We start from the raw sequence: 14,321 nt of genomic DNA, 5'->3' as shown, positions 1-14,321 counted from the left end.
ATGGTAGTTCTATTTTTAGTTTTTTAAGGAACCTCCATACTGTTCTCCATAGTGGCTATATCAATTTATATTCCCACCAACAGGGCAAGAGGGTTCCCTTTTCTCCACACACGCTCCAGCATTTACTGTTTACAGATTTTTTGAAGATGGCCATTCTGACTGGTGTGAGGTGATAGCTCATTGTAGTTTTGATTTGCATTTCTCTAATGATTAATGATGTTGAGCATCATTAATCCAGCATTTACTGTTTACAGATTTTTTGAAGATGGCCATTCTGACTGGTGTGAGGTGATAGCTCACTGTAGTTTTGATTTGCATTTCTCTAATGATTAATGATGTTGAGCATCCTTTCATGTGTTTGTTGGCAATCCATATATATTCTTTGGAGAAATGTCTATTTAGGTATTCTGCCCGTTTTTGGATTGGGTTGTTTGTTTTTTTTTATATTGAGCTGCATGGGCTGCTTGTATATTTTGGAGATTAATCCTTTGTCAGGTGATTCATTTTCAAATATTTTCTCCCATTCTGAGGGTTGTCTTTTCATCTTGTGTATGGTTTCCTTTGCTGTGCAAAAGCTTTTAAATTTTGTTATGTCCCATTTGTTTACTTTTGTTTTTATTTCCATTTCTCTAGGAGGTGGGTCAAAAAGGATCTTGCTGTGATTTATGTCATAGAGTGTTCTGCATGTTTTCCTCTAAGAGTTTTATAGTGTCTGGACTTACATTTAGGTCTTTAATCCATTTTGAGTTTATTTTTGTGTATAGTGTTAGGGAGTGTTCTATCTTTATCAAAGATAAGGTGACCATATGGGCATGGGTTTATCTCTGGGCTTTCTATCCTGTTCCATTGATCTATATTTCTGTTTTTGTGCCAGTACCATACTGTCTTGATTACTGCAGCTTTGTAGTATAGTCTGAAGACAGGGAGCCTGATTCCTCCAGCTCCATTTTTCTTTCTCAAGATTGCTTTGGCTATTCGGGGTCTTTTGTGTTTCCATACAAATTGTGAAATTTTTTTGTTCTAGTTCTGTGGAAAATGCCAGTGGTAATTTGATAGAGATTGCATTGGATCTGTAGATTGCTTTGGGTAGTACAGTCATTTTCACAATGTTGATTCTTCCAATATACACTACCAAATGTAAAATAGATAGCTAGTGGGAAGCAGCCGCATAGCACAGGGAGATCAGCTTGGTGCTTTGTGACCACCTAGAGGGGTGGGATAGGGAGGGTGGGAGGGAGGGAGATGCAAGAGGGAAGAGATATGGGGATATATGCATATGTATAACTGATTCACTTTGTTTAAAGCAGAAACTAACACACCATTGTAAAGCAATTATACTCCAATAAAGATGTTAAAAAAATCCCTAATCTTATTATTTTTTAAAAAACTTATTTTTATTATTATTATTTTTTTAATTTTTGGTTGCATTGGGTCTTCATTGCTGTGTGCAGGCTTTCTCTAGTTGCAGCAAGTGGGGGCTACTCTTCATTGCGGTGCGCGGGCTTCTCATCACGGCGGCTTCTCTTGTTGCAGAGCACGGGCTCTAGACACACTGGCTTCAGTAGTTGTGTCTTGCGGGCTCTAGAGAGCAGGCTCAGTAGTTGTGGCGCATGGGCTTAGTTGTTCCGTGGCATGTGGGATCTTCCCAGACCAGGGCTCAAACCCGTGTCCCCTGCACTGGCAGGCAGACTCTTAACCACTGCGCCACCAGGGAAGCCCCCCCCAAATCCCTAATCTTTTAAAAAGAGCACTATGCCTGCCAAAACTTCACCCTGGTGAAATATACTATCTTATTACACCCAACAGTAAACAAACCTCCCCTTTATTCCAGAGAGAGACACTATTCCACCTCCCAAGGCTGTTTGTTATACAAACCCTCTTGAAAAAGTTGTTTGAAACACAGGCAGTCAGTGTCTCTACCCATGAGACATGCAGAAACATGAGAGATAATTGAGAATTGTCTCCCCAAACCACATATGACCGACACAATGCATATTTTAGAATGAAAGACCAACACTTTGAGGTGGGTACTATTATTATTTCTGTTCTCAGATGAATATACTGAAGCTCAGTGAAAGTGAACAACTTGTCCAAGGACAAAGAGCTGGTAAGCGTCTCTGGTGAGCCCACTCTACCTCGGAGCACACACACACCTTAGGGAACTGAGTCCTCCCTACCTCTACCCTGTCCCTCTCTCAGCTACTTTAGGCTTTGTGAATGGGTGACAGAAAAAGAGAGAAAAGAGAGAAAGAATAAAAAATGGAAAAGCTGAAGAAAAGGAAGAAAGAATGGAGAGAGTTTTTTAGATATTCACACCTGTTCATACACCCAGAACTACAGAGTACAAGAACCCTGGAGTTCACCTTACAGATGAGAAAACCACGGCTTGAGAAAGGAAGGACCTCTCCATAGTCACAGAGGAAGATAGGGCAAGAACCAACTAACTAACCACTAGTCATCTCTTCCTGACAGTCTTTACCTTGCATATTTTAGGCCCACGGCATTCCTCTCACCTTTCTTACACTGGTGCTGTGCCCCAAACCTGGGGGCCAGGCTATGCTATGGAGTCAATCAGTAACCAAGGAGATGTGTGACAAAGGGCAGTAGGTGGAGACTGAGATACCATCCTGCCTTTATGAACCTTCCAGTCCCAGGATTCTAGGGAGAAGTGGCAAGTTGAGTTCAGTTTTTGACTGAGCTCTGGAGCCAGCACTCCAGCCATGAAGGTAGCCAGCATCTTTCTTCTCACTGCCTTGGTCCTATTGAATTTATCTGGTAGGTGGCTTTGCATATTTTTCTGATTTAAGTAAAACCTTTTTGACCTGTTGCTTTACTGACCACATTACTTTCTAGACTTAGAGTCTACTCTTGGACAGATCTTTTGGTCCCAGTGAGATGAAATAAGATCAGTGGATGAGAATTATACATAGAAAGAGGGATTTTAACATAACACAGGAAAACAATTTTACTAGTGAGAACTGCCCAGCCATGAAATGGTTTTCCCCAGGTAATGAGGCTGACTCTTTGTCAGAGATATGGTAGAAAAAAGAAGGGATTATTTCAATATCAAGTACACTTCTAACTCTGTAAATGTTTAAGGCCAAATTTACAAATTTTAGGTTCTCATGGAATTGCATAAATAGGTAACAATGATTTCCAGTTATTCCAGTATAAAGGGCAGAGTTTGATTAAAATTTTTACTTTTGACCTACAGAATATTTCTAGAAAAAATATTCTTCTTGAATAGATGGTATGTTTATATCTTCAAACTGTCTTAATAATTATGACAGATGATCTGAACCCCTGGAATAGGCATCAGCTTCCTTTTTGTCTTTGGAGATGGTTAACACTTTTAACTTTTTATCAGATCTAACAAAGAAACCTACTGACAGCCAAATCAGCACTTTGCGAAGAAAAGGAACAATACTATTTGTTGTATTTGCTAAATATTTATGGGAGCAGTGGTCCCTTTTCCCTTCCTCATGCATATTAATTAATACATATAGATGCCTGTGGTGACCACCTGCTCATTAAATTTTAGACTCAACTAGATTCTAAAATTCAGTGGGACTCTCACCGCATCAGGTTCTGACTATTCCAGGGGCCTTCTTCTCCAAGCCCCTAAGTGTCTCACTACCTTTCAATACATTTAGGTAGGAAGAACTACTTCCTTTACATGACCTCAGAGATTGTTAGTATCAAAATCAAATCTCACCAACATTTCTTCCTCTGGATACTATCAAATTAGTTCTCCTTCCCTGCAGTGAGCTCACCCACAATCACCATCTCCTGATGGTGATGTCAGCAAGACCTGCTATTTTCTAGAGAATGCAGCATGGCAATTCTAAGTATCTACCTGTAAATTCAAGAAATGTGAATTGAACTAATAGTCAGTATAATGCAATGGAGAGAAGGAGCTCTGGGAACTGAAGGTAAATTGTCAAAAGAGCTCCATTTTTTTTAAAACACTACTTACAAAAGAAGACTTACATGTAAATGCAAAAGTTAGTTTTTCATCAGAAGACCTGGTTATTGCTAGTGTTCACAGCTAGTTATAGAAACTTTCCATATCTTTATCTACAAACTGAGATAAAGATACTTATATTTCCTACATCACTGTGAGATCAACAAACTGGTTGTTACTAGAATGTCAGTGAGCATTCAGAAGGTATTTGCTCTGTGCCTGACACATTTGAAGCAGTAAGTACATCATTTCTATTTTCAGGAAAATGGGTCAACTTGTCTTAAATATCAAATTGAGATACTTTGGTCCTAATCAAATTTTTGCTTAATTTTTTTGAGGTTTCAGCAGGCAGGGAGTGAATGGACACCAATGAGATATACTTGAAAAAAAATCGTAATAAGAAGGGGTGGGTGGTGGAAGAGGAAGCAGAGAAGTCACAGACTTAAATGGAAGCAGAAAATTCTGAATGAGAATACATCAGGCTTCTCCCATTCATGACCCAACTTGACATGTCTGATTTATGTTTTCTAGGTAGTACTACAGCTAACTTCCTGGAAAGAGAGGTAAAGACAATTTTGTAAATTTTTATTTCTGGGGCTAAGACTGTTTGTTCCACCCAAAGCGTAGTCTAACTCACCTTTCAATTTAGCCTGAAGTTAATATGAGGAGTATGAATGCTGGCAAGACTTAACCCATTAAATGTGGATAGTAATTGTAGTTCCACCACAGGCACTTATGTTGAAGGACAAATTCACTGATACACAGGCAATTTCTCTTTAGTCATATTATGCTTGCTGTGAAGGAGTTTTTATATATACTAGGGCTATCTGGTAGGACAAGGATTTTAAGTGGAAACCTTCTAAACATCACTCCAAGCAGCCCTTCCTCCTTACAGCCAGTTTGACCATGCTGGCATAAAGTTCTCTTCATCAACAAGGTGAAGCTCTAATTTATAATGAGCAAATAATAATAATAAACTAGGCTCTTCCTCTAGAAAAATATTCTATATCTAACTTTTCCAGTTTTTCTTGTACTTATAATGTAAATTTCAGTAAATTTGGAGACCAGAGGAAGAAGTGTCCCTCTTCTCGTTACATTTATATTTAGTGGGAGGGCCGATGGCAAACCAAAAGTGTATAAGTAAATAAATTACTACATTGGTGATGTGTTATAAAGAAGTTCTGGTTCCATTAGAAACCTAGCCTAGTTAAATCAGGGAAGGTCAGTGAGATTTATTTTCAGCCCTGTAGGATAAATAAGTGTTAGCAAAGGGAGAAGTAGGAGAGTAAAGTGGTTAAGAGCTAAAGCTCAGGACCTAGATTGACTGGGTTTAAATCCTGGATCCAGTAATTATTAGGTGTGTGGCCTTGGGTGATTCAATCTCTTTGTGCCTCATTGTCTTTACCAGAAGAAGAGTATAATAAAAAGTTCATAGGATAGTCGTAGAGTTTAAATATAATAATACATGAAAAGCACTTAGGACAGTGTCTGCCCTGTGAAAGTCATTTGATAATTACTAGTTCTTACTGACAGTAGAGAAAACAGGCTGTGCAAAAACCCCAAGGGTAGACGGCACCGCATGTCTTTAATTGACTTAGAGAAGACCAGGGTGACAGGACAACCATGTGCAAGGAAGAACATGCCCCAAGGTGTGGCTGACCTGAGAGAGCCAGCACAGGTAGTAATTGTAAATTTGACCATTATCTCACTCACTTTATTCAAACCTCACAACGCCATGATGAGATAGGTAGGGAAACAACATCATTCCCGTTTTGCAAATGAAGTGACTGTGGTTCAGAGACACCAAGAGATTTACCAATGTCACACAGCTTGCAGATAGCAGAGGCATTACTTAAAACCAGGTTTTCTGACTCCAAATTTTGGATTCTTCCTCTTGGAACACTTAGTATCACTCTCCCAATCATAATCATGCTTCCATCTTTAAGCTGATCAACTCCAGGGAGATTTTAGAGACTTTGCTATAAATTCAAAGAATGAAAAATGATGGTAAATGATTCTGTTTCATTCCATTTTTAGGCTAAATGTACAAATGGAGTGAGTGGATGTCCCAAGATTTATAACCCTGTCTGTGGGACGGATGGAGTTACTTATTCTAATGAATGCATGTTATGTATTGAAAATATGTGAGTACAAACTTGAATTTCTTTTAAAATATATGTTTTAAGCTAGAAGTCTTCAAATTTTTACATATATTATCCCTTTAAGCCTCAAAGAATATACCAATAACATTGATCTCACCATGAGAGCAACAAAATACCTAGTTTTCCCCAAAACAATTCTTGATTTCTTTTTCTCCTTATTATATATGTTATGATTATATATAGAGGTGTGCATGTGTGTGTGTGTGTGTGTGATTATATATAGAGGTGTGCATGTGTGTGTGTGTGTGTGTGTGTGTGTATTTATTATGTCAAGCATTGTGCGAGGCACTTAATATTCACAATGACTCTATGAGGTAAATAATACTAAGCTTATTATACCCATGAAGAAATTGAGACTCAGTTAGTTTAAATAACTTGCTCAAGATCACCCAGCCATGAGTGGCAGATCTGGTACAAAATCCTTGCTCTTTCCACTATACTTTAAAGTCAGGTACTAGACTAAATATTTGTGAGATCCAGAAGAAAATCCAACATGTTTTGTCTCCCAGTTTGCTTACACTCAACGCTAACACGGTGTGGTCAATGGTAGTATAAGCAAAGTGCTCTGAAAGCACAAAATTAAAAAGAACTAATTGTGCCTGCTAGGATTTGGAAAAGTTTGAGGTTTTCTCTAGGACATAAAGAAGGAGAGAGAGGTATTTCAAGATGAAGAAAAAACTGAACAAAAGTGAGAAAGGAATTAGTAACATGGTGCTGTATAAAAGGTGTTAAAGAAAGGACAATGGGTTAGAGGAAGAAAAATGTTTGAATGTTTCTTTCAATTAATTAAAAAAAAATCACTTCTATGATAAAAACCCAACGTTTTATAGCGAACAAGAGATAGTCTGGATTTTTTAAAGCCCACATACCCAAAATCCCATTATACTTTAAAAATCATTCTTGGTGATAGCAATGATTGTGTTCACTAAAGCCCTGAAGTATGCAAATATGAATTATATAGATTAGGTGACCAAAAACATATTTTTGTAATACTTTATATAATACTTTAGTGAACATAATCACTTATGGATGTGAGACCTAGCCTCAGTGGAGTTTCTGAACTGATTGTAGGTGGGTAGGTGATGGGAATTAGACTCAGGTACTCAGAGAAATAAATTCGCCACAGATTTTCTGTCTTACTCAGCTGCTGAACACTTATGTGCCAAGCATTGTGCGAGTCTCCTCTGCTTTCCTAGTGGATATAACTGAAAGAAAATAGCACAAATAAGGTAGCTTCTTGTAACTTGTGTCAAATGCCATCAAATGAGGTGTGAGCAACATGCTACAGGAGTGAAGGAGAAATACAGATTGCTTCTTTCTGAAAGGGTCAAGAAAGGATTCATGAAAAGGGTGTCATTTAAACTGGACTTTGCATTTTCATAGCATCACAAAAGCACTCCAGGTTAAATAAAGGTGTAGAATGATCAAAACAAATAAAAGAGATTCCACAAGTGACCAAGAAAACTCTGTTATTTTGGAACTGATGTGGTATTAAGACTTTGATTTAGGTTCAAATGACTGCATGCATTCCACAGCTCTAATTCCTTGTACCATGCACCCTCTTCTTGGTCTGCTTTAAGTCGTTTCAGAAAATTCTCAGTATTTAACAAGAATTATGGAAATCGGTCCCCAGGGAGAAACATCTAATATCCTGAAGTTTTAGGCCCAAAACATTGGATGTTCTGCTTTTTCAAAAAAATTTCCACATTAAAGACTTGTAAAAGGAACTTGAAACCACTTGTTAAAAGGAACTTGAAACCACTTGTTAATTTTCTCACAGCCTATGCTCTTGACATTAAGGTCAAACATCATATTTCCATCCAAGGGGAGGAAAAAGCAACACAACAGCCTTGAGACTTGGTCAATTTCCGAGTGCCGAGATCAAAAGGCCCAGTATTGAGAGTGAACCATTGGGAAAATATGAGCATAGAGCTGGGACACCCTGTTTCCTTAGACTTTAAAACCTACCAGTCCTACCTGCTCTTTCTATTATTTTAAAATTATGTAAATATGGGAGCAACATTTGAATGCCAGAAAATGTAACTTCTCTTCCTATACTTCTCTGATAAGAAAACAGGTCTAGAGAGAAAATGTGTCTTTTTCAAATGCAACATATTTTCAAATGTACCGTTTTGCCTTTCTCTCTACTGCCCTTTAAAAGCCCCAAACAAATACATTGTATGGTTAACTAGAGCCAGGCTCTGACCTTAGTTGTTGAGCTTTGAGATGGGTAGACAAACAAGGGCTTGCATCTCCTTGATCACTAAGTGCTTAGCAGATATATTCAGTAAGAACTTTTTTTTCTAATTCCTGTATGTCTTCTTAGGAAATCTATACTGGCAAATTCTTCTCTATAGACTAGTATTCTCCTGTAGAATATTCTGCAATGACAGAAATGCTGTCCAATATGGAGGCCTCTAGCCATGGTACCAGCACTTAAAATGTGGCTACTATAACTGAAATCCTGGATTTTTAATATTACTTAACTTTAACTGATTTAAATTTAAATACTTATATGGGATAGTGGACAGCACAGCTATGGAAAATAAGCCAATCCGTGGGCTCTGTCTAGATGCTAACTAAAGCAGCCATCATATGGGATAAGGATATAATTTCCTTTTGCAAGATCTCACAGATGAGAATCCCCAGAGTTCTAAGGCAAAGGATCAATCAATAAGAAGGTCCTGAAGTAGCCCAGGCACCAGCTAAGATGGAAACCTGGTAGCTAGGACAATGACATCAGAAGGAAAAGAAGCAACAATGGATTAAAGATTAATTTCAGAAGCTTTTTATAACGCCCTGCTAGATCTGTAAACTCTGTAAGGACGGACATTTTTCTCTTTTGTTGTATCCTTAATGTATCTTATAGTTCTCAATCAATATTTGAGGAGTTAATGAATAAGTGAATGAGTAAATGAATATGAGAAATAGAAATGGAAATGAATCTCAAACCTCTCTATTTTAAATAAAGCTGATCTTTTTTCCTTGTTTCTCTCCCATTGTCATGTTTTATCAGCAAAGTTTAAGCTGATTTTTTTTCCCCAATCTCTTCTACAGGAAACACAAGATTCCTGTCCTCATTCAAAAATCTGGGCCTTGCTGAGAACCAAGGTTCTGAAATCCCATAAGAACACTATGATGCGGTGGCTGGCCTGATTGTTGAATAAAATGCATCTAAACACTTCCTGTTGCTCCCATATGCTTTTTCCTCAAAGGCACGTTTGATTATACTGGGGACGGAGGATGGAGGCAAACTCAGAATAAACCAAGTTTTACAAAATACAGCAATCCTGTAATTTTGGACAGGGTTTCCTTCATGCTTTCTCCTTCCCCATCTTCCTCACATTCTGAGGACTCTGTCTCAGGAAATGTGATTGTAGATATTAAGTGACAGAACATGATCGATCATGAATACATGTAGTCCCATGAGGACTAGACTAGCATTTTAAGAAACAGTTGGAAAACTCTCAGTCCAGAAACATGTTGCCCATCACCTTTCACCGACTGAAATAATTCCTTTAGGGTTCCTTGGGATTTAACTGAGCATCTACTGTGCCTGGCACTGGTCTAGGTACAGAGGCATATGATTTTGAAATGCTGCCTGTCTGGTGAAACAGAGTTTAGTCTTAAGATTTTCCATATATCTCACAATGTAGATTTCAGGTGAGACAGGACTTTTTCAAAGAGGCTCTGAATCATTGAGGAAACCAAAAAAGCTACCTTTTCTCAACTATGCAGTGGAGGAGCCTCTGCATTCAGCCTTAACGCTCCCCCGGCAGAGGCCATTCCCTACTAGTTACTGAGGTGAGTAGCAGTGATGTAGAGCTCCCCATTTTCCCTGGTAGCCTGAGGACTATATCTCAGCCTTGACTTGGAGATCTGCTTCTTTGGGTCTGACAGGTTTGTGCTGAGATAACCAAAGAAGAACTAAGACCTCATTTTGAATTAACTTTTACCACCAAACCATCCCCAAGAGATGATATGCCATGGAAGGAAGGGACTACAGACCAGATGAACTGATCGTGAGGCCGCTGTGTAGTTCACTTTGCTTTACATATGAACCACAATAACCCTGTAAGGTTATCCTTATCTTGTGAGTAAACTTAGAAAAGTTAAGTGACCTGACTAATATCGCCAGCAAATAAGGTGGCAAAGTTAGGCTTTTAATTCAGGGCTGACTCCAAATCTAATGCTTCCTAGTCTAAACCACAATCACCCCAGGTGGCCTATTCCTTCCCGATTTCTTTCACATGAACTTTAGGTAACATCCTCATATTAAATGGTCTATGTGTTTATAGTCAGGGACAGCAAATAAGGTAGAAATAACGAAGTGCCTCAAAAGTAGAAAAGTATCTATAATCACAAAAAAAGAGAAGGAGAAGGAGCTTGAATTCCTAAGCTCATACAAAGAAGCAGCCCAGAATGGAGAAGTGGGTAGAGGGTTAAATGAACCTGAGATGCATCAGGTTCCCTGATAAATAGTGGAGAATACATCACCCAGTGAACCAAAGGTAGCCAATAAAATCTGTGCCACACTTGGAAAACACAGTTGCCTGACATTCTAAGGGTTAGGTTAATTTCTTGTGAAATTCAGAATATACACGACTTGAGGTTTAACTCTGACCACTAGGGGATGCTGTGGTCTACCAAGTGACTCAGCCAAACCACCACCTCACAGTTCAGGTAAGTTATGAATGCAAGATGGCTTCCAGCATCTTGTCTGTGATGCTAGAGGACATTTCAAGGACAACGCTAAGCTTAAGGAACTTGGACACAGTAAATGGATTTAAACATTGAATGCTAGAAATTTTCGTGTCTAATTGGACCATATTACAGGAGAGAAGAGGTTTGGAGATAACAGGCAGAGACAATACATAAACCCAGATTGTCTGCCTTTAATGGTTCTGCTCTCTTTCTGACCTGTTAATAAACTTAGGCAACCCACATTTCTGCCTGGCCATACCCCCAAAGTGTTGCCAAGCCAAGTTCTCAGGACACAAAATAAGACAAACAAGAGGCAATAGCTGCCCCTGGGAAAGAAAGATGGATAACCAATGGTACCTGAAAGCAAATTCACAGGTCACACAATTCAAGGATCTGAAACTGAGCAGGATCCTGTGGGGCCCTCCTGGGTACAAATCCTTTCCCTGTCTCCCATTTCTTGTTTGCAGGAAGAGGGCTTCAGCCTCCTAGACCTTTCCTGAGTTCCAAAGAGCACATTCAAACAGTTGGTGATCAGGAAAGAGAATGCAGAAACAAAGGCGGAGCGATCAAGAAACTATAGTGCAGTGATTAAAACCCCGTCCTCATTCCCCCTCAAGGGATATACTTAACAGTATCTTTGAGTTCTTCTGCAGGAACTATAAAGGCCTCATCCAGGTGGAGGATGGTAACTTCAGGCTGAGCCCAAGATTCCTGGAGCACCTCCCCGTTACCTCACCAACAACCAATCAGTAGCAAGTCACACCCCCTATAGCCCTCATCCCAAATTTTACCTATAAAAATTTCTCCCTGAGAAGCATCGGGGAGTTCGGGGGTTTTTGAGCATGAACCACCCTATTCTCCTTGCTTGGTCCTGTATTAAGCCCTCCTCTGCTCCAGACTCCGACATTTTGGTTTGTTTAGCCTCACTGTGTGTTGGGGCACAGGATCTTGTGTTCGGTAACAGATTAAAATCTTACAAATGTTTTTCCCGCCAATCTGGATTTGGAAACGAAGGGACAAAATGAAATTTTACCTTCCTCTCTCGACCAGGCAGCACAGAAAGAAACAGAGATGGGCCAGCTGACTTCGGTAAGGATTCTTACCCTTGGCCGGCTCCTGCAGGATTTCCCTGGACCCTGTCTGTGGGTTCCAGAGAGAGTGGGGTGTCCCAGTGGGTTTTCCCTCTACCCTTTTCATGGTGAGCGCTTAGCCGAGACTCCATTTTCCCCAGGGCGCGTCATACATGAATAATCTTGTCTAGGTTCAAAGTTCTCCACTGCGGCCATTGTAATTAATGTTTACCTTTGGTAAGCTTAACCTGCTCATTCGGCCTTCAAACAAAATCTTATTCGCCCGAGGCGTCACTCCGGACCAGTCCAGCGTTAAAGTTGGACCAAGTCTGACCCGGGACCCGGTCTAGTTTCGGAGTCGGTTCCGTCCATCACCGGAAACAGTCCGGTCTCTATGTCCGTTGCATTCCAACTCCGGCCAGTTTCACAACCCAGGCCAGGGGGGAAAAAATGCTCAAAGTCTGAAAGTTCTTAAGGATTGGAGTGAATTTACCCACCACCTCCAGAGGCGGTGAGAAGGCCGCGACTCAAGGGGCTCTGCAGGTACCTTCACTGCTGTTTCTCGTTCCCCTGAGGGCTGTCGAGGGTCTCCTTGGGTTCCCTCTTCTGTCACCAGACCTGTGAAAAGATAAACTGAGGCATATTAAAAATTTTAAGTTTGAGCAAAAATTGATTCAAATCGGGCAGCATCCAAACTAGCAGACATGAAGGAGCTCCAAGGGTCAGTGCAAAATGGCATTTACAGCCAGAAAGGAGGGGGGACAAGGAAGTTACTAGACAAAAAGCAGATTGGTTATTGCAGAGTCACTTTCCTTTAGGGGATGGCAGGGGTCTAGCAGGCAGATTATTTAACTAATGCTGATTAGGCGATTTCTGATCTACTAATTTAAGATTCCATTTCTCGGAATGGAAACTATAATTCACTTAAGTCTTGGTTTGGTGACATGGGTCTTAGCATAAGCAACTCCATTTGGGGCCTGTTGCCTTATTTTTAACAGAACCATCAGAAAGCATGTGGATTACTGTGTTCATGTCTGGTTGGTTCATTTTTTAAAAAGATATTTACAACTGGAATATGTTTAGAGGAGACAGATAACCATGACAGATAAGAATTTGAAACTTTTTCCTATGATAGATGGTTGAAAGAAGTAGGAAACTTTCGTTTGAGGAAAGGAAAACCCTTAGAAATCTGGTGAGTCTTTTCAAACAATTTAAGGGAGAGAATGTTAACACCATGAAAGCAGAAACTTTGTTCTTGTTTTATTGCTGTATTACAGGCTGGAAGACAGCACCCAACACCTAGGAGGTGCTCAATTAATATTCTTTTTGTTACATAAATGAATGAGGAAGAGGAATAAACATGTTCTTGTTGGCCCCAAAGGGTAGAATTTAGAATAGTTGTGTAGGGATTAAAGGGAGATTGATTTGGGTTCAGTAGAAAAGCATATGGTATAATGGTTAAAATCAGGGGCTCTGATTTAGAGTGCCTGGGCTGGAATCTGGTTTTACCACTATTTAACCATGTGTCCTGGAAAAAGGCAGAGGATTTCTCAAAGTCTCAGTTTTCTCATCTCTAATATAGGGTTAATAATAACAAGTACCTCTTAGGGCAATCAGTACAATGCCTGCTCTACAGTAAGTGCTCAAGAAGGACTATTATTATCGCTATTGTTATTGTTCACCTCATAACCCTTCGAGCTCACTAAAAAGGTCTCCTGGTATATGATCATTTCCCTGATGGGAGGAGCTTTGCTTCTTCAGGTAACAATTCACTGCATTATTGAATTGTTACCTTCTGGAATAGATTCCTTAACTGGATACAAGATTAGACTAAAATCACTCTGCTTTTAACTGTAGAAAATTCCAAGGTTATAAACCACACCCCCAAAACAAGAACTCAAGGGTAGTGACTGAGAATAAGTTTTGTGGAAGGTGAAGGGTTTTGTGGCCATGGTGGAAAATAGGGTAGTAAACCCAACTTCCACTGTTAGTTCCTCATCCCTGGGAAATTAGGAATGCAGGACAATTTCCTTTACTGGTTTCAGAGTATTTGAAATATAAAGCTGTCAGACAAAAATAGTATACAAAAAAATATTTTTGTCCCATTGAAGAAGTAAACTTGTTTGAAATAAAGCATTTTTTAAAGTATTTTTAATAGTTTTTAAATAGTTTTTAAAACTATGATGATTTTTAATAGTTTATGAACCTCCTGAGAAATAGGAACATGAGGAACATTGAAACTTTTATTTCCATTTCTCTTGCCCAATTTATCCCCTAAAAACCTTTACTTATTCCAACTAAGTAAAAATAAAATGTATTTGCATAATAAAGGAAGCAATTACATAAAAACGTGCAAAGCTCTCACATTTCAAAGGTCTTACCTTTTTTTTTTTCTCCCTCTCTCTCTGTCTCTCTCTCTCT

The 14,321-nt window shown here is 39.3% G+C and overlaps 1 protein-coding gene across 1 annotated transcript; it reads left to right on the top strand.

Annotated features, from left to right (window-relative positions):
* Nucleotides 1–2,720: 2,720 nt before the first annotated feature.
* On the top strand, nt 2,721–9,229 carry SPINK1 (serine peptidase inhibitor Kazal type 1). The gene is made up of 4 exons (XM_007122812.1): nt 2,721–2,775; nt 4,496–4,527; nt 6,002–6,108; nt 9,184–9,229. The coding sequence occupies exons 1-4, from the start codon at nt 2,721–2,723 to the stop codon at nt 9,227–9,229; spliced, it is 240 nt and encodes a 79-aa protein (XP_007122874.1).
* The last annotated feature ends 5,092 nt before the right edge of the window (nt 9,230–14,321 follow it).

The sequence above is a fragment of the Physeter macrocephalus genome, chromosome 8 (assembly GCF_002837175.3).
Source record: "Physeter macrocephalus isolate SW-GA chromosome 8, ASM283717v5, whole genome shotgun sequence".
Taxonomy (NCBI): Eukaryota; Metazoa; Chordata; class Mammalia; order Artiodactyla; family Physeteridae; genus Physeter; species Physeter macrocephalus.
Note: the sequence above shows the minus strand (reverse complement) of the source record. Positions and strands in the feature narration are given on the sequence as shown.